The sequence below is a fragment of the Esox lucius genome, chromosome 18, assembly GCF_011004845.1.
Source record: "Esox lucius isolate fEsoLuc1 chromosome 18, fEsoLuc1.pri, whole genome shotgun sequence".
NCBI classification, from domain to species: domain Eukaryota; kingdom Metazoa; phylum Chordata; class Actinopteri; order Esociformes; family Esocidae; genus Esox; species Esox lucius.
Genome location: NC_047586.1, coordinates 16,333,645 through 16,357,016, shown reverse-complemented (window position 1 = coordinate 16,357,016; position 23,372 = coordinate 16,333,645). Strand labels below are relative to the sequence as shown.

Sequence of the window (23,372 nt, the reverse complement as noted above, 5' to 3'; positions counted from 1 at the left end):
TTTGTGTGTGTGCGTGTTTCCGAACGCGTGGGTGTTTGCATGCTTGAAAGTCTGCATTTGCATGCCTTGTCTGCAGCATTCAGTACTTGTCCTCTATTGACTTATGCCGGCTGCCTCTGAGTTTCCCGGGGGGTCGGAGCCTAGCCTAGGAAACACTGAGCAGATACCACTGAACAGACTGAACCCAGGCTCTGTGGTGACCTGCTGGATTAAAGGTTCCGGAGAGCTGTTCATTCGTCACGTGGACCCATGCAAGTCATTGAAACTGGTGGGCGGACCCAGTGAACCAGAAGCCCACTCGTATCTCCACCGCGTCACTCATCACTTCACATAGAGCCAAATGCCGCTGGCCCCTGGAGTTGAATAGTAGAGCGGAAGGTGATGTGCAAACAGACGTTCCCTAGCTCGGGTCCCTCCGTTGTGCATGCTTGACACAGCTTCATGCGGTCTCTCATCTCCCCGACTGGCAGTTTAGTCTGGAGCTCTCTGGCCGTTAAGGGGAGTCTGAAATGGCTCCCAATTTCCTGCAAAGTGCACTGTAAGCCCTAGCTGACATTTTTAGTTCACTATATTGGGAATATGGTGCCATATAGGAGGCAGAATAAGTTAACTGAAGACGCTTGGAGTGAGAATTTAAGAGGAATTGGAGGGAAGCGGTTACTTCTTGCCAGCTGTCATTTGGTAGGGCAGTTGTTCTCTAGCCCCCAATTGGATAGTGAGAGAGTGATTTACTGGTCTGTCATTGGACGTTTTGGAGGCCAGTGGTTTAATGGTCTATCAGTTGTGTTCTACAGATCAGTGCTTTCCTAGTTTTTATTGCTCGCTAGTACTTCCGTATATAAAGAAGTTGTTGTTGTAGCGAAATACTTTTTTTCTCCATGTTGATCTTTGCATCATTCATATTTGAGTGATACTCCCTGTTTTTGATTAACTTGTATTTAATAGGCTACAAAGTATCTTGGGATAGAGCTCAAGGTGTTACTCATGAACTTCAATAGGAAATGTAACATCTTTGTTAATTATTTGGCATAATTCATCAAAACGATTTTTCCCATGAATAATATGTTGTTGTTTTTTATTTCCATTGACACTGCATGTGAAATCATTTTTTCACCCCTGTTAGGTTAGCAGTTGTCCTTAAATTCAAAAGCCCCTTTCCACAAATATATCTCACTTGGGGAAAATACTCATTTTTAGGTGGGAAAACCCCCAGATCAAAGCTAACTTACTACTTAATCTTGGTTCAATCTATTTTTCAATGTTTCATGATGTTAGTCTGTATGTCTCACTCATAAATCTTGACACTGTTAGCCTATACAGTGAGGGAAAAAAATGTTTGATCCCTTGCTGATTTTGTACGTTTGCCCACTGACAAAGAAATTATCAGTCTATAATTTTTATTGCAGGTTTATTTGAACCGTGAGAGACAGAATAAAAACAAAAAAATCCAGTAAAACGCATGTCAAAAATTATATACATTGATTTGCATTTTAATGAGTAAAATAAGTATTCGACCCCTCTGCAAAACATGACTTAGTACTTGGTGGCAAAACCCTTGTTGGCAATCACAGAGGTCAAACGTTATTTGTAGTTGGCCACCAGGTTTGCATACATCTCAGGAGGGATTTTGTCCCACTCCTCTTTGCAGATCTTCTCCAAGTCATTAAGGTTTCGAGTCATTTGGCAACTCAAACCTTCAGCTCCCTCTACAGATTTTCTATGGGATTAAGGTCTGGAGACTGGCTAGGCCACACCAGGACCTTAATGTGCTTCTTCTTGAGCCACTAATGTTTTGCTTTAGCCATGTGCTTGGGTCATTGTCATGCTGGAATACCCATCCACGATCCATTTTCAATGCCCTGGCTGAGGGAAGGATGTTCTCACCCAAGATTTGACGGTACATTGCCCTGTCCATCGTGCCTTTGATGCGGTGAAGTTGTCCTGTCCCCTTAGCAGAAACCATCCCCCAAAGAATTATGTTTCCACCTCCATGTTTGACTTGTGGTCATAGGCAGCATTCCTCCTCCTCCAAACACGATGAGTTGAGTTGATGCCAAAGTGCTTCACTTTCACCCAGGTCTCCTCTGAATCATTCAGATGTAAATTGGCAAACTTCAGACGGGCCTGTACTTGTGCTTTCTTGAGCAGAGGGACCTTGCGGGTGCTGCAGGATTTCAGTCCTTGACGGCATAATGTGATACCAATTTGTTTTCTTGGTGACTATAGTCCCAGCTGCCTTGAGATCATTGACAATATCCTCCTGTGTAGTTCTGGGCTGATTCCTCGTTCTCATGATCATTGCAACTCGGTGAGATCTTGCATGGAGTCCCAGACCGAGCAAGATTGACAGTTATTTTGTATTTCTTCCATTTGCAACTATTCGCACCAACTGTTGTCACCAAGCTGCTTGGCGATGGTCTTGTAGCCCATTCCAGCCTTGTATAGGTTTACAGACTTGTCCCTGACATCCTTGGACAGCTCTTTGGTCTTGGCCATGGGGGAGAATTTGGATTCTGATTGATTGCTTCTGTGGACAGGTGTCTTTTATGCAGGTAACAAGCTGAGATTAGGAGCACTCCCTTTAAGAGTGTGCCCCTAATCTCAGCTCGATACCTGTATAAAAGACACCTGGGAGCCAGAAATCTTTCTGATTGAGAGGGGATCAAATACTTATTTCACTCCTTAAAATGCAAATGAATTATAACATTTTTGACATGCGTTTTTCTGGATTTTCTTGTTGTTATTCTTTCTCTCACTGTTAAAAAAAACCTACCAAAAACCTACCATTAAAATTTTAGACTGATCATTTCTTTGTCAGTGGGCAAACGTACAAAATCAGCAGGGGATAAAAAAAAATTCCCTCACCGTATGATACAGAAAATTAATCATACTTCATAATTCTAAAATATGTTTGATAGAGAAGTTCAAATCCTGGTCAAGCGTTCATTATCCTTCTAACTCAATATTGCTCACTCAGTATTGAGCTATGGCTAACTTAGCCTTGAAATTTCCTCCCTGTTAAGAATATGAAACAGGCTGGAACATGGCTCTAACCGGGTGAAAATCTTGTTAGAATTATATGAAATTAATGAGTAATGTTAGTGTGTATTGCTATCTACATAATATATTGTGTTTTATGAGTGTTTAGACATATTTTATGTTATATTACAATTGTTGGTATTGCTTTGCACACTTATGTTTCATTCCACCCTATTAGGTTGGTATTTCCAAATCATAATTTAACAATACCATCAAATTTGATGCATAGTATTCAACCTTGTTAGCAAAAATGTTGTGGAAATAACGTGCTGGTTCTGATAGAAACTCACATTTTACTCAATAATTAGAGTTAATTAATTATTTGAAGAAAAATAGGTGTGATAGAATAAGGGACATTTTACTTAAAGTGTAAATCTAGATGAAAACCTAATCTGAAAGTGTTAATAATATATTTATCTTATGTGTATGTTGCTAACAGGGTGGAAATATCTCATGGTCTCGTGTGAACAATCCTTCTACATTTATTAGGATTTAAAAGCCTGAGTTATATTCTAGCCGAAACTAGTAAACATAAAAAGTAATAGAATTGATTCAAAAATTATTTGTCAGTTTACTGGAATAACTATTAGTAACAATTCTAAAATGAAAGCCTCTCATTTTCATGTGTCCGATAGCATCTTCAATTTTGCCCTGATCTTATGCTGTCTTCAATATTTATCATACAGTTAATAAATGTATATCAAATCAATGTTTATATAAGTCAGTACTAGTTGTCTAGTTACAAGTTGTCTAGAAAGTTACATGGAATGAGTTTTAAAATGACTTAAATATATGCACACACACACACACCCAATGAAAATTTACCATGCTCTCTTCTCGTCCTCACACAGGAGTCCCAACTTAACCCTGTTGTCCTGTCCTCTACTGTAGTATATGTGTTCTAATGCTCTGGGCTCTGGGCTCAACTGGCTTACCTGAGACAGACAGGCAGACAGACTGCTGCTGCAGTCATGTGGAAACACAGCATGGGACATCCAGTAATGTGGACCTCCTGCAGTTCTGTCTGTCTCTGTCTGTCAGTTCGTCTGCCTGTCCGTCTGCCTTTGTCTGGCTTCTGGCTGTGTTAACCCTGTTCTCTCCCCCCCCCCCCCCCCCCCCCCCCCCCCCTCCTTCTCCCCTCCTCCTCCTCCACCAGGCGCGGCTCCCCTCCTGTTCATCCACCCTAAGCATTGCTGAGGTACTCCTGCATGCCTTCTAATGCATCGCCATGGCCACCGTCGTCATGGCGTCACCACAGCACCGTCATGGCATCAGTTTCCACAGTCCCCTCGTCCTCATTCACCTGGCGTGCCTGCTCTGTCTCTCCACCTATCCTTCCTCACTGTGTTCTGCCTGATGTTTCTCCTCTGTGTCTGTCTGTGTCTGCCACGCATGCTGACCCTGCTAGGTGTCTCTCGGGAAGACTACAGACCCCAGAATCCTTTGCATTTCTAAACATCCTCCTGTATCAGTGTATTTACAGGCCACTCGGTGGGTTTTCTATTAACATTTGGACCTTGTGGTAATGGAATGTGTCATGTGGTCTGGGATAAATGGTATCTAATCATTCCGCCCCTAGACGCACACAGCCCCGCACCCATCATCACCTCAGCCTCACAATTCCTGTCATGTGACACATGTCTCAGTGACGGCCCAAGTGAGGTGTTAGAGATTAAAAGTCGCCACATTGTTCATACCCACAGTGCATTGCTCTCACTTAGCATCAGGCCACTATCTCTGACAAGCGCCCCTCTTGTGCCTGACACCGGCACTATTGATTTAGTGTTAAGTCATTTGGGAAGGTATATGGCTAGTCTAAGGGACAATAGATGACACTGAGAGGACACTTCCACTTTGTCACAAGACTAACATCTATTTAGAACAGATAAGGAACATCTGGACACTTGTCTCCAGTGCAACACATTTAATTAACACAAGTCTCCATGGAGAGAAAGCCAAGCTGCCTTCATCAGGTTTTCATCTGATTTAGCGTTTTCTTTCTATGTCCTTGCAGAAGCCATTAATAACAGTTAAACACAATATATCTGGCCTTGGATAACTTTATTGAAAAGAGCAGGAGCACGGGAACCATGTGACGAGACCATGAGGGAACACTGTGCCTTTTCCCGCCTGCATTCCAACAACACACTAAGCTGTAAATCCCCTACACTCTCCAACACTAACTCCCTCTCAGACCAACGCTGAAGTTGCCGTCACTGTATTTGGTTGTGACTGCATCCATTTCTGGTTCTGTTTGTTGTAGTAATGGTTCTTTTGCGGTCAGTGGCTTTTTGAAATGTGTTGTTGCTGATTGCCGAATGTGTGTCAGCGCTGTAGACCTGGGTAGGACTGTGGGCGTGTTATGTGTGTGTTTTTTAATTGTTTCTGTGGGTTTTGACTGTGGTTGTGTGTGCCTACATGCGCGCCTGTGAGTGTTTGTGTGAGTTTGTGTGTGTGTAAGCGTGTGTGATGCATGATGACCTGTCCTGTGGCTTTCTCCAGGCCTCACGGAGAGAGTTCAGGGCTCACCTGGATGAGGTCATCACGCTCAAGTCAAGGTACTCTACCTTGGACCAGGTAAAACCCCTTCCCTTCTACCAAGCCGTCCTCTTTAGTCGCATGCAGGCCCCCTTCCCCGACACAGACACAGTCCCCTCAGACATCCAGGGGTAGACAGGCAGATAGGGGAGGGGCCTGGGTCCACACCCAACAGAAGGCTTTCCATCTCAGGCCGCCAGCACTTTGCAGCTCCCCTGTGTGGTCAGGTACTGGAGCTCATCTACAGGAAAGACGGCGATAGACAGGGAGAGAGAGGACTTTGGAAAGGCATATTCTTCACTCAGTAAGAAATGTCTTGCTAGGCTTTAAAGTCTGGTCATGTTGTAGCAGTGTATGTCCTTCCACAACCGGTGCCGTGTAGTGGTGGGTACTGAAGGGTGAGAGGTCATAGGTGAACAAGTGAGGGGTACTCTAGGGTGAGAGGTCATAGTTGAACAAGTGAGGGGGTACTATAAGGTGAGAGGTCATAGGTGAACAAGTGAAGAGAACCGTAGAGTCAGTGCTCTTCACCCGCTTCCCCATGCCGTTCTAAAAGTCCCCAGCCTTCATTCACTCTCATCCATCACCCATCTGGTCATGTGGTGTGTGAGTGTGTCTGTGTTTGCCACGGTAGCCGAGCATCAGGGTAGTGGGAGGAAGCACTGGAAGCATTTTGGAGAAGAGGGAACCCTCTCCTCTCCCTTCCTCTCATGTGCTGCTTCGGGAGCTGAGTTCCACAGAGACATTAGGTCCCGTCCTTCCGCCCTTTCGCTAATCGCTCCACCGTAAGGCCTCTCCTCTACCCTCTCTCCCATGAGGCTGGGAACTTCTCCCCTTTCCTCCCCTAAACCCCCGTCCCCCGTCACGTCCCTCTCCTCCTCCTCACCTCCTAAATCTCCCTCCCCACCACATTTGTCTGACAGCGTCGTTGTTTTTCTGCCGAGCTCAGCACAGAAACCACTGAGAGCGGCGTCTTTACCCTGTCCGCTTTGAGTCTGTTGTTTCCACCGCGAGCAGACGTAAGCACGGGGGCGTCCCTCCCACGTCACTGCTGTCCACTCCGCGTCCCTTCTCCTTGACCCAACCTTGATCCGCCCCCCCCCCAATTTCATCTACGTGGCAGATCACCATGGCAACCCGTAGTCAGGGTGCTTCAGGCTGTCTCCTCGGCGACTATCAGGTTACCGTGTAAAGGGATTAGGGCTGTTGGCAGCGGTGTTAGCCATGTGTGTATTCTCCGCGTTCTGCTGCAACTACCATCGCGGTTCAGTGTAATAGGCTACAGGAGAGTCAGGCTCTATCCCAGGGCTCGGCACACACTGTGCCACAGGGCTTGACAACCATGCCACACACACAGTGAGCTAGCACAATTCCGTAAACACACGGTCACACGGTTACTCAGCGCGCTTATCCGAACACACTTCCCAGTCAGCTTCAGCTTTACACACACACACACACACACACAACAGAGAGGAGTGTGCCAAAATACAGTTTTGTTTTACACCAACATACTTGTACATTCCTGTGCATGTGTGTGTGTGTGTGTATGTGTGCTTGTGTATGTGTGTGTGTGTGTGTGTGTGGAACAGGATGCATAATAGAAATAAAATATTCCAAACACACACAATTAATCAGCATTCACATACATGATCGATATGCCCTCAGTCTCATTCAGTGCACTCACATGTTCTCCATTCCAGACACGATTACAACAACACACAGCCACACTGCCATCCCAGACACAAACGCAACAACACACTGCCACACTGCCATCCCAGACACAAACACAACAATACACTGCCACACTGCCATCCCAGACACAAACACAACAACACACAGCCACACTGCCATCCCAGACACAAACACAACAACACACAGCCACACTGCCATCCCAGACACAAACACAACAACACACTGCCACACTGCCATCCCAGACACAAACACAACAACACACTGCCACACTGCCATCCCAGACACAAACACAACAACACACTGCCACACTGCCATCCCAGACACAAACACAACAACACACTGCCACACTGCCATCCCAGACACAAACACAACAACACACTGCCACACTGCCATCCCAGACACAAACACAACAACACACTGCCACACTGCCATCCCAGACACAAACACAACAACACACAGCCACACTGCCATCCCAGACACAAACACAACAACACACTGCCACACTGCCATCCCAGACACAAACACAACAACACACTGCCACACTGCCATCCCAGACACAAACGCAACCACACACAGCCACACCGCCATCCCAGACACAAACGCAACAACACACTCTTATTGAAGTACTGCTGCAGTGAGTTGTGGCTCAGAGAATTTCAGTAATTCCTTCTTTTGAATCGCCCTGTACAGAATCGAGACACATAATGGAGATTCTTTTTTACGGGCCCACTCTGAGCGGGTCGGGTGTGGGCATGTGCGCGTGTATGTGTGTCTGTCTTTAAGTCCCCTGACTGTTGTTGCGTGGGTATTAAAACTCTTAGAGTTGTGTGAAACCCTTTCTTCAACGTCGGTGTGTGCTTGTGCTGTACATTGTGTGTCACTCCCATCATGCATGGCCCTGTCTTTCTCCATATTCCAGAGAAACTGAGGAATTTGAAGGGAGGGAGACAAGGTGTGTGTGTGTGTGTGTTTGATAGTATGCTTTGCTCTAACGGTTTATCCACCCATTTGCTTCTGCACCATCTCCACACTCCTCCGCACACTTCACTCTTTCCTCACTGCCACACACTCTGCAAACTATTTGTCTCTTTCAGTTGACGTACCTAGCTCAGCTTTCTCTCTCTCTCTCTCTCTCTCTCTCTCTCTCTCTCCCTCTCGCTCTCAGTGTATATATATATATATCTTTATCTACTGTATATCTATCTTTCTTCCTCTCCATGGCTTTCTGATGGTAGATCTTTTTAGTAGGCGTTTGTCTCAGTGACCTTCTGTTATGTTTCTCGTTCCTCCTGTGTTGGTGTGTCTGTCACCCTTTGTCCATTCCTAGGGCCACCAATATAGCAGCATCTTCCAGCGTTCTCATACGGTTACACCCAAACATTACATCATTAGGGAGCATTTAGCCTGCCCTGATCCCTTTCCAATTTGTAGAATATTCCATTAGCATTTTGCTAGTGAGGACAGGAGGAATTGAGTGCAGAACGTAGGACAGATTCACTCTTTAAGGTTGACTTTTCAAGTGGTTTCCTTGCAGACTGCCCTGGATAGATTTCATTGGAAAGCGAATACACATGCTCTTACTTTTCCTCAAGATGTGTCATTTACTGTGAGGTTGCCCTATATGGTTAAGTTGCTGTTGTTTGTGTGAAGGAAAGTCTGTGTTAGCCATAAAATGGTAAGTTCTGATGAATCCTTTCAGAGAAAGGCACAACTGTAATGTACTGACGTTCGTGACTTAGTTATGTTCTTAATTGTTAGTCTTCCTTTCTGCTTCATGTCTTGTGCAAATTGATTTTTTATTTTGTCTTACTGCAGCCTCAGTATCTCCCCTTTACCATCCTCTCACCTGTCTCTCTATCTTTCACCCCCCCCCCCATTTCCTCCATCAGGTTTTTCTCTGTCTTGTCTCAGCTCTCTCTATATCATTCTGTCTTTATGTTTTCTTTTTTGCTGTCTCACTCCTGTCTTTTTTCTTTTAATCCCATCACCTCTCTCTCCTTTCCCAATCCCCACTCCCGCTGTCGCTTGTTGTTCCTCGTGTCTCTCTCTCTCTTTTTTGACTCTGTTGTTTTGTTGCGGTACAGTATTGATGCATCCTGGGAGTTGATGTTCACTGATGCCTGTGATGATGCTTTATCTCCTACTAGCTCCAGTGTAGGTTGGAGGGGCTTAAAGATGACCGCAGGAGCCATAGGACCTTCAGCTCTCGAGTAACTATCCCTCCCCAGCCCTGCTGAGGAGCCGCTACCCTCCGTTTCCTGACATATTGTTTTTTTCTCTCTCTGTCTCCTCTCTTTGAAATGCTCTGTAATTAGTAGCTGTGTCTGGTGTTGCTTGATGTCTGTAGACGTCATTAGTTTGCTCCAATAGTGTTGCGCTCTCTCTCTCTCTTACTCTATTTTGTTCAATGTCTATATCTCTTTGTCTCTTTTAGTTCATTAGTATAGCTGCAGTCTGGTCATGTTGCTTTTCTCTGAGCAATGGGGCCACGTCATGCTATGCCTCCATCCCTCTCTACCTTTTTTCATACCTCCGGCTTTCTGGTACCTGGCGCTGTTGATGTACTTTCTGGGGGGGGGGGTTATTTACTGTCTCACCATTGGTTAAGACTGTGAAGGGCCATAATATCACAAGGGTAACGTGATGAGGCAGGCAGGGTCATGAGTCTCATGAGCACATAGAAACTAAAGAGGAGAAGGCTGGAACAATAGACTCAGTGGAAGGCAAGCAGACTGACAGACATGTACTCAGTCAAACAAATACTCGGGTAGGCAGACAGACAGGCAAGTAGCCACCCAAAGAGCCAGGCCGACTGAAAGACAGGTAGACAGAAATATTGTCTCCCGCTCCTTTCCTGCGCCTACACAAACACATACATACTGTTATATATTGTATATCATATATTCCCATTCAAAATCCTATTTTCCCTAACTCAAAATCTAACCCCTAACCTTAACCCAAAACACTATACCTTAACATAACCCTAACACCTAACCCTAGTTCTAACTTTAACCCCTATTGTAAATGTTTACTTTTAGGGACTGTTGAATATTCATTATTGAAATGTAATTGCAGTGATGATTTGGTACTCACCAATACACTCAAATCCGTACACCTGACACACACATACACACAATATCTTAGTGTGTGAGGGTTGTCTCATTTTAAAATATCAACTTCGATCTCCATCAGTCTCCAAATAGTGTTAGATCAGTGTGGTAAAAGCATCACTTGAATGTTAGATCAGTGTTATATCAGCATCAGTTGAGTGTTAGATCAGTGTTATATCAGCATCAATTGAGTGTTAGATCAGTGTTATATCAGCATCAGTTGAATGTTAAATTAGTGTTATATCAGCATCAATTGAGTGTTAGATCAGTGTTATATCAGCATCACTTGAGTGTTAGATCAGTGTAATATCAGCATCACTTGAGTGTTAGATCAGTGTTATATCAGCATCAGTTGAATGTTAAATTAGTGTTATATCAGCATCAATTGAGTGTTAGATCAGTGTTATATCAGCATCACTTGAGTGTTAGATCAGTGTTATATCAGCATCAGTTGAATGTTAGATTAGTGTTATATCAGCATCACTTGAGTGTTAGATCAGTGTTATATCAGCATCAGTTGAATGTTAGATCAGTGTTATATCAGCATCCATTGTGTGTTAGATCAGTGATATATCAGCATCAATTGAGTGTTAGATCAGTGTTATATCAGTATCAGTTGAGTGTTAGATCAGTGTTATATCAGCATCAGCTGAGAGTTAGGTCAGTGCTCCTATAGAATCTGATGTTTTTTGAGAAACGCAGCCCTCCTACGATGACCAGCCAACATCAGTACTGCTATTATTGTTTGAAATTAATCTATTATTATCAATTTCGAATCAGTAAGAATGTTGCTGTTGTTTTTGTTCACTCTTTCTGTGAATTTAACTCATCTATCTTAGCCCATTTAAATGTTTCCAGCTATATCTGTAAACGAAACTATTTTAGCTCATTTAAATTATTCCTTCTGCTATCGCTGTAACAAGAGTCCCATGAAAGATTTTACTATGTGATTTTCAATGTTGCAATGAGATTATTGGATATGGATATACCATCTCAAATCTGATAAGGACACAATGCCAGGAAGTGGAAGACATCTGTGTGGTAGGACAAAGAGCAAGCTAACTGTGGTATCACAAAGCTCTTTTTGACTGAAAACATCCAGTCATTCAAACATGTCGAAAGAGCAACCTGATCTTTTCATCTCATGCTGCCTCTGTTTTTCTCTCTCTGCCGTTCTCCAGGTGCAGTCACGATGCAGCAGCAAAGAAAATATCTTAAGATCAAGTAAGCTTTTGAGGCGACTTAGAGCGCCCCCTGTAGCCGGACAATTGGGTGTTGCGTGTGTGTGTCTGTCCATCTGTCCACACGCGTGTGGTGTGGCGCCAGGGGCCGACCGAGGCGTGTGTTAACAATCTGAAATATGCTGTGAAAGCGTAAGTGTGTGTTTATAGGAGAGGAATTGGGTCAAGAGGAATCAAAGCACGGTAGCTTCTGTTCTCTGTGCTGCAAGGCAGAGGCAGGGAGAGAGAGAGATTACCCATTAGTTACACCTTGCTTTGTTCTTCCACTTACCTCTGGAATTATTCCACTGCTATTATTAGAAAAACATGGTCACTGTCAAGAGTTGAAATTGTGCGTTTGTGTGTGTGTGTGTGTGTGTGTCTGACTCATTCAAGACAATGTTCCTGTCCCCACCACTTTCTCGTTCCATCAGGTCACAGCGCGGTGGACATTACCAAGGTTGCCAGGAGACACCGCATGTCTCCCTTCCCCCTCACCTCCATGGACAAGGCCTTCATCACCGTGCTGGAGATGACCGCCATCCTGGGAACCGAAATCATCAACTACAGAGGTGAACACATCAGATAAAAGAATGGGGAATGATGGGCCATGTTTGGTCAGTGTGTCAGGACCGTGGTGATCAGAGAGTATCAGGACCATGGTGATCAGAGAGTATCAGGACCATGGTGGGCAATGACTATCAGGACCGTGGTGGTCAGATTATCAGGTCCGTGGTGGTCAAAGAGTATCAGGACCATGGTGGTCAGAGAATATCAGGACCATGGTGGTCAGAGAATATCAGGACCGTGGTGGTCAGAGTATTAGGTCCATGGTGGTCAGAAAGTATCAGGACTGTGGTGGTCAGAGAGTAACAGGACTGTGGAGGTCAGAGAGTATCAGGACCGTGGTGGTTAGAGAGTATCAGGACCGTGATGGTCAAAGAGAATCAGGACCGTGGTGGTCAGAGAGTATCAGGACCGTGGTGGTCAGAGAGTATCAGGACCGTGGTGGTCAGAGTATCAGGACCGTGGTGGTCAGAGTATCAGGACCGTGGTGGTCAGAGTATCAGGACCGTGGTGGTCAGAGTATCAGGTCCATGGTGGTCAGAGTATCAGGTCCATGGTGGTCAAAGAGCATCAGGACCGTGGTGGTCAGAGAGTATCAGGACCGTCGTGGTCAGAGAGTATCAGGACCGTCGTGGTCAGAGAGTAAAAGGACTGTGGAGGTCCAAGAGTATCAGGACCGTGGTGGTCAGAGAGTATCAGGACCATGGTGGTCAGATTATCAGGTCTGTGGTGGTCAGAGAGAATCTGGACCATGGTGGTCAGAGTATCAGGGCCATGGTGATCAGAGAGTATCAAGACCGTGGTGGTCAGAGAGTATCAGGACCATGGTGGTCAGAGAGTATCAGGACCGTGGTGGTCAGAGAGTATCAGGACCGTGGTGGTCAGAGAGTATCAGGACCGTGGTGGTCAGAGAGTAACAGGACTGTGGAGGTCAGATTATCAGGTCTGTGGTGGTCAGAGAGTATCAGGACCGTGGTGGTCAGAGAGTAACAGGACTGTGGAGGTCAGAGAGTATCAGGACTGTGGTGGTTAGAGAGTATCAGGACCGTGGTGGACAGAGAGTAACAGGACTGTGGAGGTCAGAGAGTATCAGGACAGTGGTGGTCAGATTATCAGGTCTGTGGTGGTCAGAGAGTATCAGGACCGTGGTGGTCAGAGAGTAACAGGACTGTGGAGATCAGAGAGTATCAGGACCGTGGTGGTTAGAGAGTATCAGGACCGTGATGGTTAGAGAGTGGAGACAAGGTTATTTTTCAGCATTTGGTTTAGTGTAATAAAAGTTACAATTTCGTTTAGGGTTAGAATTACAGTTGTGGTTAAGATTAGTGTTTTATGGGGTTACAGTTATGTTTAGGGTTAGGGAAAGTAGAATTTTTTTAATCATTTCTAGAATCCCCACAAGGATGGTAAAACATAAAATGTGTGTGTGTGTGTGTTGTCAGCTGTACTCTCCCTCTCATTTAAGTTATTGATATCATAGTTCAGATCTTCACATGAACATCCACATTATAATCACAGAAAGAAACACACACTATTTATAGCCTAGCAGCAGCTTAATGTATTTTAGAGCAGAGATTTCTCTCTTCGTCCTCCCACACTGTCTTTCTAGTTCTGTGTTTCTCACTCCATCTTTTTCTAGTCTTGCTAGGGTTCTTCCTGCTGTATCTCTTTTGCTGTCTTTTTATTCTACTCATATAGATATATATATATATATATATATATATATATATATATATATATATATATATTTATTTTTATTTCTACTTTTAGAACTAGTTTAGTTTGTGAAACAGCTTGATTTGAGTGACTCGTGTGGGAATTGTGTTTCCGGCATTCAGAATCAACATTGCCACGTGCTCCGAAGGATGGATGCATGGATCTACACTTGTTGCACTCTTTTCTAGTTTCTGTACAGTACATCTAAATGCAGTGAGCTGAGCAGAGTTCGAGGGCAATATAGTGCACGTGTTCAGTTTGGAGGTGGTTTGATGTGGTGAATATTGTCTTGTTAGTCTTTTCAGGACTGATGGCTGGTTTTTGAGTGCCACAGAACAGGGAAAGGAACTGATCACATGGCCGGTTGTTTTGGAAATGTTTTACCTGTATTGCCCACGTGCCCCCCACCTGCCATATGGACATCCCCAGTCTCAGAGGGTAAAGATAGGGTGCGTTACTTGAAGTCAACCACCGCCTCTGTGGTTTTGTCAGTGTTTAGTTCCTGATTATTTTGACTGAACCAGTGTACCAGCAGGTAGACCTCCACAAAGGCTCAGTGATGAGACCGACCAGAGTGGTGTCATCTACAAACTTCAGTAGCTCGACAGATGCATTGTGGGAGGTTTGGCCGTTGGTGTGGAGTAAGTTGAGGGATGAGAGCACACATTCGGTGCTGAGGGGTAAAGAATCCGAAACATGTCTACCCGTCTTCACGTACTGTGTCCTGTCAGTCTGGGAGACTGACCGGTGGGGCTGGACGTGTCATCTAAAGACCACAATACGAGGTAGAATAGTGATTCTAGTTGGATTATAGATTATGCGAATAGAAACAACAAATTGCACATTCAACACAACATAAAAGGTTTAAAAAAGTAATTTGTTAATGGGTTTTAACTTCACATTAGATTGTGTTCCCAGTATGGGTGAGCCTAGTATGTTTGCATGCGTATATGTATGCACGAGTGTGTGGGCGCGTGTTTGTATACGTGTGTGTGTGTGTGTGTGTGTGTTTGCTTGCTTTTCTGTTCGGGTGGTGAGTCATCCACAAAGATCTGATGAGAGGTGTCACACACTCCGTCTTACACACACACACACCTCCGGCACATATGTCTCTCCATATCTTCATCTGAATCACATGCTCTCTCCTCTCTCTCTCTCCCATTTCCTGTCCTCTCTCTCCTTCCCCTTCTCCCACTTTGTTCAACATGTTTTCTTTTCTCTCTATCCTCTTCCCCATTTCTCTCCCCCTGTCTCCTTCTCTCTTTTTAGATGGGATGGGTCGAGTCCTGGCTCAGGACATTTATGCCAAAGACAACCTGCCACCATTTCCTGCCTCTGTCAAGGATGGTTATGCTGTGAGAGGTGGGTATTGTTCTCTACTTTACTGCACTGTAACACATACACACACATGTTCAGCACAGCTATCTTTATGTGGCAATAAAAATGGATTTCCCTTTAAGAATATGTTTCCTTACCCTAATGCTAACCAATCAAACCTAACCCTAACACCTAGGATAGGGTATCCTCCCAAAACATGAAAGCATTTAGAAGGTCCTGTAAAATAAATATATTCCAGTACAAAGAAATAAATATAATACATATAAATATACAGTATGAACTATTTTCTTGATGTTTCCTAGTTTCATAAACTTTTATTAGGTCTCGAGTTACTGTTGGCCTGTAAAATAGGAGAGACCTATTACTAAAGAAAATGTGCCTTTTATTTTTAGTCTACCGCCTATCTTTGACTGGACAATGCAGCTCCATATCTAATTTTCTGCTAATCAAAGAGATAAGCTGTAGAGGAAATACAGCACTATGAATAGCAATGTGGTTGATAATTTCACCACAAATTTACAAAGATACCAGTTTCCAGACCTGCGTGATGTGATTTAATGTTATGGCCTCACAACACTACTTTTACCTAAAAACATTTTTTTTTAAATTAAACAGACATCCATATTACATTAATGTTTTCTTTTATTTTTTTCAGCGGCTGATGGCCCAGGTGACCGCTTCATCATCGGAGAGTCCCAGGCTGGAGAACAGGTTTGCCCATACACATACACACCCCCACACACACCCACACACCCAAACACACAAATTCATTCAGGGGTTTTCTGTGTGGAGTCCATAGAAGGCCAGGTGTCTGCATGAAACTGCCAGGGATATGTAGATGTTCAGACAATGTACATGTTTTTCTGTCACATTGTAGAATGTAGTAATCATTTAAATGTTAATGCATAATATCATTGGGAAGTCAAATATTTTATTATCTATTTTTGTCCTAGAGCAGTATTACAGTAAGATACTTAAGAGTGCTTGAACGACCCCATTCCAATGTCTGTACAAAATGTCTGTACAAACCTTGTTATTCTATGCTTTATATAGGCCTATAGACGTGTATTATTCAGGGTGAACATTTATATCAAGAAAACATAAGTAACAGTCAAATGGGCAATTTCTTACTGCAATGTGTTCCAATGTGTCTGCTTCCCTGGAAATGTTAGATTGTTGGATGTCTTGAATGACTCACTGTAATGCTTAGACACATGTTATAAATGTTTAATGTTTTCTGATTCTGCAATCACACAAGGGGACATTCTCCAGATTCAGTCCCCAGCCACTTTATTAGGTACACCTACGGTATCTAGTATCAGGTAGGCCTCCTTTTGCCTCCTCCTTAAAGGTTTAAAGCGTTGTGCGTTCAGTGTTGGCCTTCTGCACACTGTTGTAAAGAGTGGTTATTTGAGGCCTTTCTGTCAGCTTGATTGAGTCATTCTCCTCTGGCCTCTCTCATTAGCTAGCTGTTTTTGCCAACAGAACTTCTGCTCGAGGGATGTTTTTTGCACCGTTCTCTGTAAACTTGAGAGAGACTGTAATGTAAGATAATCCCAGGAGGTCAGCTGAATTCTTTATATATTCAGTCGCAGCCACAGGATTGCCTGTTGGACTATTTGCGTTAATGAGCAGGTGTACCTAATAAAGTGTCCTGTGAGTGTCTGTCTTTTCACCTCTGTGTACATGTGTGTGCGTGTGTGTGAGTTTTTCACGGCAGCCTCTGTCTCTCTCCCTGAAGCCCACCCACACGGTGATGCCGGGCCAGGTGATGCGGGTGACCACGGGGGCTCCCATCCCCTGCGGGGCCGATGCAGTGGTGCAGGTGGAAGACACAGAGCTGCTCCGCGAGTCAGAGGACGTGAGTCTAACCTTTGACCCCTAGGCCCTGACCCTAGTCAGAGACTACAGCCTAGGTTCTTCTAGTTTCTAGTTCCACGGCCTAGGCTCTAGGGTTAGGACAGTACTGTTGATAGAACCATCTTGGCTTGGATCTAGGCCTTATAGCATGTCATTCTAGACAACAGCATGTCATTAGTTCCAGAAAAATAGATGGGCTACAATCCAGGACAGGGGGGGCTTAGACCCCAGGCTAGACAATTTAGTGTCAGGTGTAATGTTCACCAACATTTATATATAGGGATGTAGGGTTTGAGCACTGCCTGGAGGTTGGGAGGAGAACCTCCTCTTGTTGCTGCATAGGCAAACACCATGGCCTTGTAGCAGATGCAAACTTCAACTAGAAGCCAGCGGAAAGTAGAAAGTAACAGGTGTCATTGAAGAACTTGGGAAGGTTGAACACTAGGCAGGCCACTGCTTTCTGAATAAATTGCAGTAATCCAGAGTAAATTGCAGCAATCCAGACGTGAGATGACAAACACCTGGATGAGTACATGAGCTGCTTCCTGTGTGAGGTAAGGTCGTACTCAACGAATGTTGTCGAGCATGAACCTGCAGGAGTGAGTCACTGCCTTGATGTTAGACAAGAACGACACGGTGTCGTCTAGGGTTATGCCAAGGTTCTTTGCACTCCGAGAGTAGGACACTTTGCAGTTGTCAACTCTGGCGGACATGTCCTGGAGCGGACGGGTCTTGATGCTGAAGAAGAGCAGCTCTGTCTTATTAAGGTTAAGCTTGAGGTGGTCGGCCGTCATCCAAGCCATGCACACAGAGATGAATGTTGTCTTCTGGGTGTCAGAAGGGAGGAGGAGAAATAAAGTGTCACCTGCATAGCAGTGATAAGAAAGACCATTTGAGGATATGACAGAGCCAAGGGATTATGTGTATAGAGGAGAGAGAGGAGTAGACCCCGAACCAAGCCATGGTACCTACCAGAAGTGGCAATCTTGAAGTCACTGGCACACAGCCAGTGGTCAGGAATGAGTTAATGATGGATGTGAGGAACGGGAGGTCCCCAGAGATGGCCTTGAGAAGGTAAGAGGGGATAGAGTGTCGACAGGGCAAGCTTAGTGTGGGAGTTGCCATTGGGCCCACAAGCCTCAGTTGAAGAAGGTACGGATATCATCAACCTTCTGTTGAAAGTGAATGACAAAGTAATCAGCAGAGAGGGAAGATGGCGGGTGGGAGGGGGAAGCTGAAGGAGTGAGGAGGAGGCTGAGAGGTTTCCTGGTGTTAGTGGAAGGAGGCTGGGATTTTGTATGATAGAAAGTGACTTAAGCAGCAGATAGAGAATGCTAGGTCCTTCTGAAGGTTTCTTCACACCCAACACCAGAGCAGAGTATTTTAAATGGGACAGTTGTACAGGTGACTGATTGGTGTGATGACGTCACATCATAGTGCTTTGTTTCCTTCTCAGGGCACCGAGGAGCTGGAGGTGCGGATCCTCGTACAGGCCCGTCCAGGGCAAGACATCAGGTGTGTCTGTGTGTGTGTCTGTGTGTGTCTGTATTGGTGTCCCTGAATGACATTCATGTAAACCCCCTTGCCTGCCCTCCAGGCCCATAGGTCATGACATCAAGCGTGGGGAGTGTGTTCTGTCCAAGGGAACCCACATGGGCCCATCTGAGATTGGCCTGCTGGCCACCGTGGGAGTGACCGAAGTGGAGGTTCAGAAGTTCCCCGTGGTGGCTGTCATGTCCACTGGCAACGAGGTGGGCAACGTCTATTATTGAGATTGGAGCGACTGCAAATGGCCTTTCAAATATTTGGCGGCAGAAACCAAAAAAAATAAAAATTGACATTGGACAGGTCCAGGTAGCCCCTTCTTGCTTCAGTTGGTGCCTAATGAACATGTCCATGCTGTCTGTAGCTATTGAACCCAGAGGATGACCTCCACCCGGGGAAGATCAGGGACAGTAACCGCTCAACACTGCTGGCTACCATTCAGGAGCACGGATACCCCACCATCAACCTGGGCATCGTGGGAGACAAGTAGGACTTCACACTCCTCTCATTGACATTCCTGTCCCTCCCCATTTGGTTCATTTTCCTCCACCGGTCGTCTCTTCTTTCTCCGTGTCTTTCTCGTCGTCCTCGTCCCATCCCTCCCGTTCCATCCTTTCCGTCCCACCGCTTCACGTACTCCTCCTGTCCTACTCTTCAGGGGTTTGATGGTAACTGGTAACTGTTCTCTGTCTATCGGCCCCACAGTCCAGATGACCTCCTGAATGCCCTGAATGAAGGCATCAGCCGGGCTGACGTCATTATCACCTCCGGGGGGGTGTCTATGGGAGAGAAGGTATGTGAGCAAATAGTGAGTATGAATGGTCATTGGGTATGACATTGCATTATGCTGGCACCTTGTGGTTGAGATGGGGAATTTACATGCACATGTTTAAAATAGTGTTAAGAATATCCAATCTTGTCTTTGGAAAACATAAATGGCTCTGTTTCACATTTTTGTCTTTACTGCTGTTTTCTTACATATACATGATGTTACTTAGCTGAACATACTGCCCATGGAACAGTTTTTTATCCCGTTCCTCCAATTTGGTGGCAAATACATTTTTTTGTCTATTGTTTGTACTTTATGTAGCTTGGAAGACTCCAACATGTGTGATCCTCTTTTACAGGATTATCTGAAACAGGTGCTGGATGTTGATCTGCATGCTCAGATCCACTTTGGACGGGTCTTCATGAAACCCGGGTATGATTGATTGATTGGATGGACTGATTGATGGGTGGATGGAGGCTGGGATGGATCATGACCGTATTTTTTTTTTCTCCACATCCTTTCAGTCTCCCAACAACCTTTGCCACTTTGGACATGGACGGTGCTCGCAAACTAATCTTTGCCCTCCCAGGTAGTGTGTAAAGTAAAGAGAAAGAGAGAATCAGACACTCATTTCCAGGCTCGTTTTTAACTCACTCTTCTTTTTCCTCTGTCCCCCCCTGGCCCAGGTAATCCCGTGTCCGCTGTGGTGACGTGTAACCTCTTCGTCATCCCGGCGTTGAGGAAGATGCAGGGAATCTTGGACCCACGGCCCACCATCATTAAAGCCCGGGTAAGAAGGCCCAGGAGGTGTCTGTCTCTCCCTGATTGCTCCTCTCCACACGGACTGGGAAAACTCAGAGGGGAGAGGTTTCGGATCTCCCCTCGTAATGCAGTTAGAGAAAAAGAAAATCCAAAGAGTACCTGGATGCGGAGTCACTTGACCTTTAGTCATGTGACTTCAACCATGTGGTGTAGACACCTTGAGGCCTTATTTCCTCCAGAATTTGTAAAGTCCGGCTCACATGATCACACAGGACTCCTTGGGCGTGACTACATATGCGCGCTGACAATAGTTGTGTCCCGGTGAAGGACAGGTTATGGATGGTTGTGGTCCTCCCTAGCTTAGCTAGCAGAGCAAGGTGACTGCAAACCCAGGCTAGTGGTTTCAATTCCTGGGACCACCAGTACATAAAATGCATGCACACGTGACAAGTAATTCAATGGGCGGCTTTTGATGATAATTTCCTCTTACATGACATACTCATAGTGACACCCACTGGGAGTGTGTGATGTCAACACTGTGAGCTATGTTGATTCTGTGGTTTCCTGGTAGTTGTCGTGTGACGTGAAGCTGGACCCTCGCCCTGAGTACCACCGCTGCATTCTGACCTGGCACCACCAGGAGCCTCTGCCATGGGCCCAGAGCACAGGTACCCAAGCAATTCCACTCTGTTCCTCTTTTAGTCTATTTTATTGGGCACGGCTGGACGGAGCGATACACTGTTACACTAGTCTGCATGTTTGGTCACAGATTCAATAAAGGACTCAAATTGATCAATGGTCTGTATTCAGGACTAGCACTGATCTGATCAATGATCTCTATTATGGACTATCAGTGAACTGATCAATGATCTCTATTACGGACTATCAGTGAACTGATCAATGATCTCCATTACGGACTATCAGTGAACTGATCAATGATCTCCATTACGGACTATCAATGAATAGCAGAATGGTTGTGTGTTGATGGGCAGTTGTAGAGGGGTTAGCCACAGTGCTCCAGTCTAACCTCTGGCTGTGTCTATTTCTACCTTCTTTTGGATCGCATGCAGTGCCTAATTGATTCACTATAGGGCTCAAGAGGATAAAGGGCTACAGTTAGTGTAGTATTAGTGGACACTCCATTGTGTGCTGTCCTGGGGAGGTTGTCATGCTCTCATGGGTTAGATTATCCCGGACATGTGTGGTAACAGCAGAGAGCCTAACGTGCGGTTACTGTCACCCTCCTTCCTTTTCCTCCCTCCCCACCTCCCTCCCTCCATTCTGCAGGAAACCAGGTGAGCAGTAGGCTTATGAGCATGCGAAGTGCCAACGGCCTCCTGATGCTACCTCCGAAAACAGAGCAATACGTGGAGCTGCACAAGGGCGAGGTGGTCGACGTCATGGTTATCGGGCGTCTATGATGTCATCAAAGGGGGACGTAGAGAGAGGGTTGGAACAAGTGGTTCATGGTGCATGTCCTCATATCATTGACTATTCTGTAATATGCAACGGCACAGCTAGTTTTTATTGATTTGGATAAAGTTGAGGTATAGTCAACATCTTGGTCACAAACCTAGGTACACATGAAAAAAGATGATTACTTTAAAAAAAGATTATAATAGCATTTCAAACAAAGAAAAATATAACTTTTAAAGAAAAAAAATCGAATTATTAAAAGAGATTTATTCTGTAATATATTATTATGATTATTCTTATTATTATTATCATTATTCTTATTATTATCATTATTATATTAAAAGGCAACTTTGTTCCTTTCATTGCAATTGCTTTGTGTGTTCAATGCTAGACCTTATTGATAGCAGTAGCATTTCAATAGAGCTGTAGATGCCTGCCAGGACAAAAAAAAAAAAAGAAAATTATTATTTTCTCATCTTTAGTGGAAAAAAAGAATCCTTTTTTAAATATGAAGAAAAACACTGAGGAAGACTCCAGATTTCCCACGGTGCTTGGTTAAGAAGAAGGAGGTGAGGGAATAATCTAGGTCTACTTCCTCTGTGGCGTGTCGCTTCATTAAAGGTGACACCACACACTTCTATTTTCCTCTCATTAGTATGCATCATAATGGCTTCACAAAGAGCTTTGCTTGTTGTTTATCTTGTGAGTCTTGTTCATGTGCGCAGTGCCAAATTCCTGGGCAGGGAAGACGGTGGTGCTGGGAAGGGGGGGGGGGGGGGCGGACAGTCACCTACCAACCTGCCCAGATCCTGAAACTTCTTTATTTATCACCTGACCAGGTGCAACTCAGCCCCCCAACCACCACCCCCCAACCATCCAGAGGACATAGTCTCTGGAAAAAACACAAAAACAATCTTTTATTTGATTGAGAAAGGGGATAAAACACGATAGAAAAGAAACAGCTTCTTTAAGTGCTGACAGCCTTTTTAACCTTCACAAAAAAATGTACAGATGAAAAAAAATATGAAGACGATGAACCATATTGTACAGATATATGTGACCAGCACTCCTAAGGAAATTATTATTAAGCAATGGGGAGACGTTGAACAACGCTGTACTATAATACATTTTCTGTAATGATATGAAACTGATGAAAGAGATTACGATAATAAAAATCCTTGATCATTATGTAAAAAAAAAGTTCTTGTATGGTTTCCTTTTTTAATAAAGTCTATTCAAAGAAAAAAAGGGATTTTCTTCTTTGATGTATGAAGTGATACTGTGTTGTACAGAACATTGGTCTAATAATATGATCAACTTTATTACCAGTTCCAGAGATTGTATTCATGAAGCATCTCAAAATAGGAGTAGGCTTCTGATCTAAGATCTGTTTAGCCCAGATGTGTCAAACTGGCTGTAGGCTTTTACTTGATTGATTAATTTGGTCAATAATTGGTTAGTTTCTACCCTCACCTGGTTGTTAGGCCTGAACTGGGAACCCGATTTATAGGAAAAACCAAAAACCTGCAGACACTCGGCCCTCTGTGGAACCGGTTTGATACCCCAGGTTTAGCTTTTTAGTTTATAATGGACAGGGATATGGCTTGATACTGCTAAAGGTGATATCTAAAACCTAAAACTAGTTCTTTGGGCTGTCCCAGTTGTGGAATAATCTTTTTAGTTTCCAAGTATAACATGATTTGGCTCCCAAATAATTCCTGGAACCCAAAAATATTCTTAAAATGTCTCTCCCACACGGAAAGCCTAAGAGCCATTTATTCTGAGTTTTAGCAGAGATAC

At 44.5% G+C, this 23,372-nt stretch overlaps 1 protein-coding gene across 15 annotated transcripts in view; it reads left to right on the top strand.

Annotated features, from left to right (window-relative positions):
• Positions 1-22,796, top strand: part of gphnb (gephyrin b) — an 82,578-nt gene extending 59,782 nt beyond the window's left edge. For 3 of the 15 annotated variants that reach the window (XM_034287864.1, XM_020056454.3, XM_034287867.1), the window contains exons 9-25: positions 4,196-4,237; positions 5,542-5,616; positions 9,417-9,479; positions 11,561-11,603; positions 12,034-12,171; positions 15,152-15,244; positions 15,876-15,931; positions 16,962-17,081; positions 18,537-18,595; positions 18,678-18,831; positions 18,990-19,111; positions 19,322-19,433; positions 19,753-19,826; positions 19,919-19,986; positions 20,081-20,184; positions 20,728-20,824; positions 21,444-22,796. In XM_034287864.1, the coding sequence (XP_034143755.1) occupies positions 4,196-4,237; positions 5,542-5,616; positions 9,417-9,479; positions 11,561-11,603; positions 12,034-12,171; positions 15,152-15,244; positions 15,876-15,931; positions 16,962-17,081; positions 18,537-18,595; positions 18,678-18,831; positions 18,990-19,111; positions 19,322-19,433; positions 19,753-19,826; positions 19,919-19,986; positions 20,081-20,184; positions 20,728-20,824; positions 21,444-21,577 (1,554 nt within the window). In that variant the 3' untranslated portion in view covers positions 21,578-22,796. The remainder of the gene's footprint in view (positions 1-4,195; positions 4,238-5,541; positions 5,617-9,416; positions 9,480-11,560; positions 11,604-12,033; positions 12,172-15,151; positions 15,245-15,875; positions 15,932-16,961; positions 17,082-18,536; positions 18,596-18,677; positions 18,832-18,989; positions 19,112-19,321; positions 19,434-19,752; positions 19,827-19,918; positions 19,987-20,080; positions 20,185-20,727; positions 20,825-21,443) is intronic. The other 12 variants (XM_010882532.4, XM_010882531.4, XM_013138695.4 and 9 more) reach the window with 10 other exon arrangements.
• Positions 22,797-23,372: the final 576 nt, after the last annotated feature.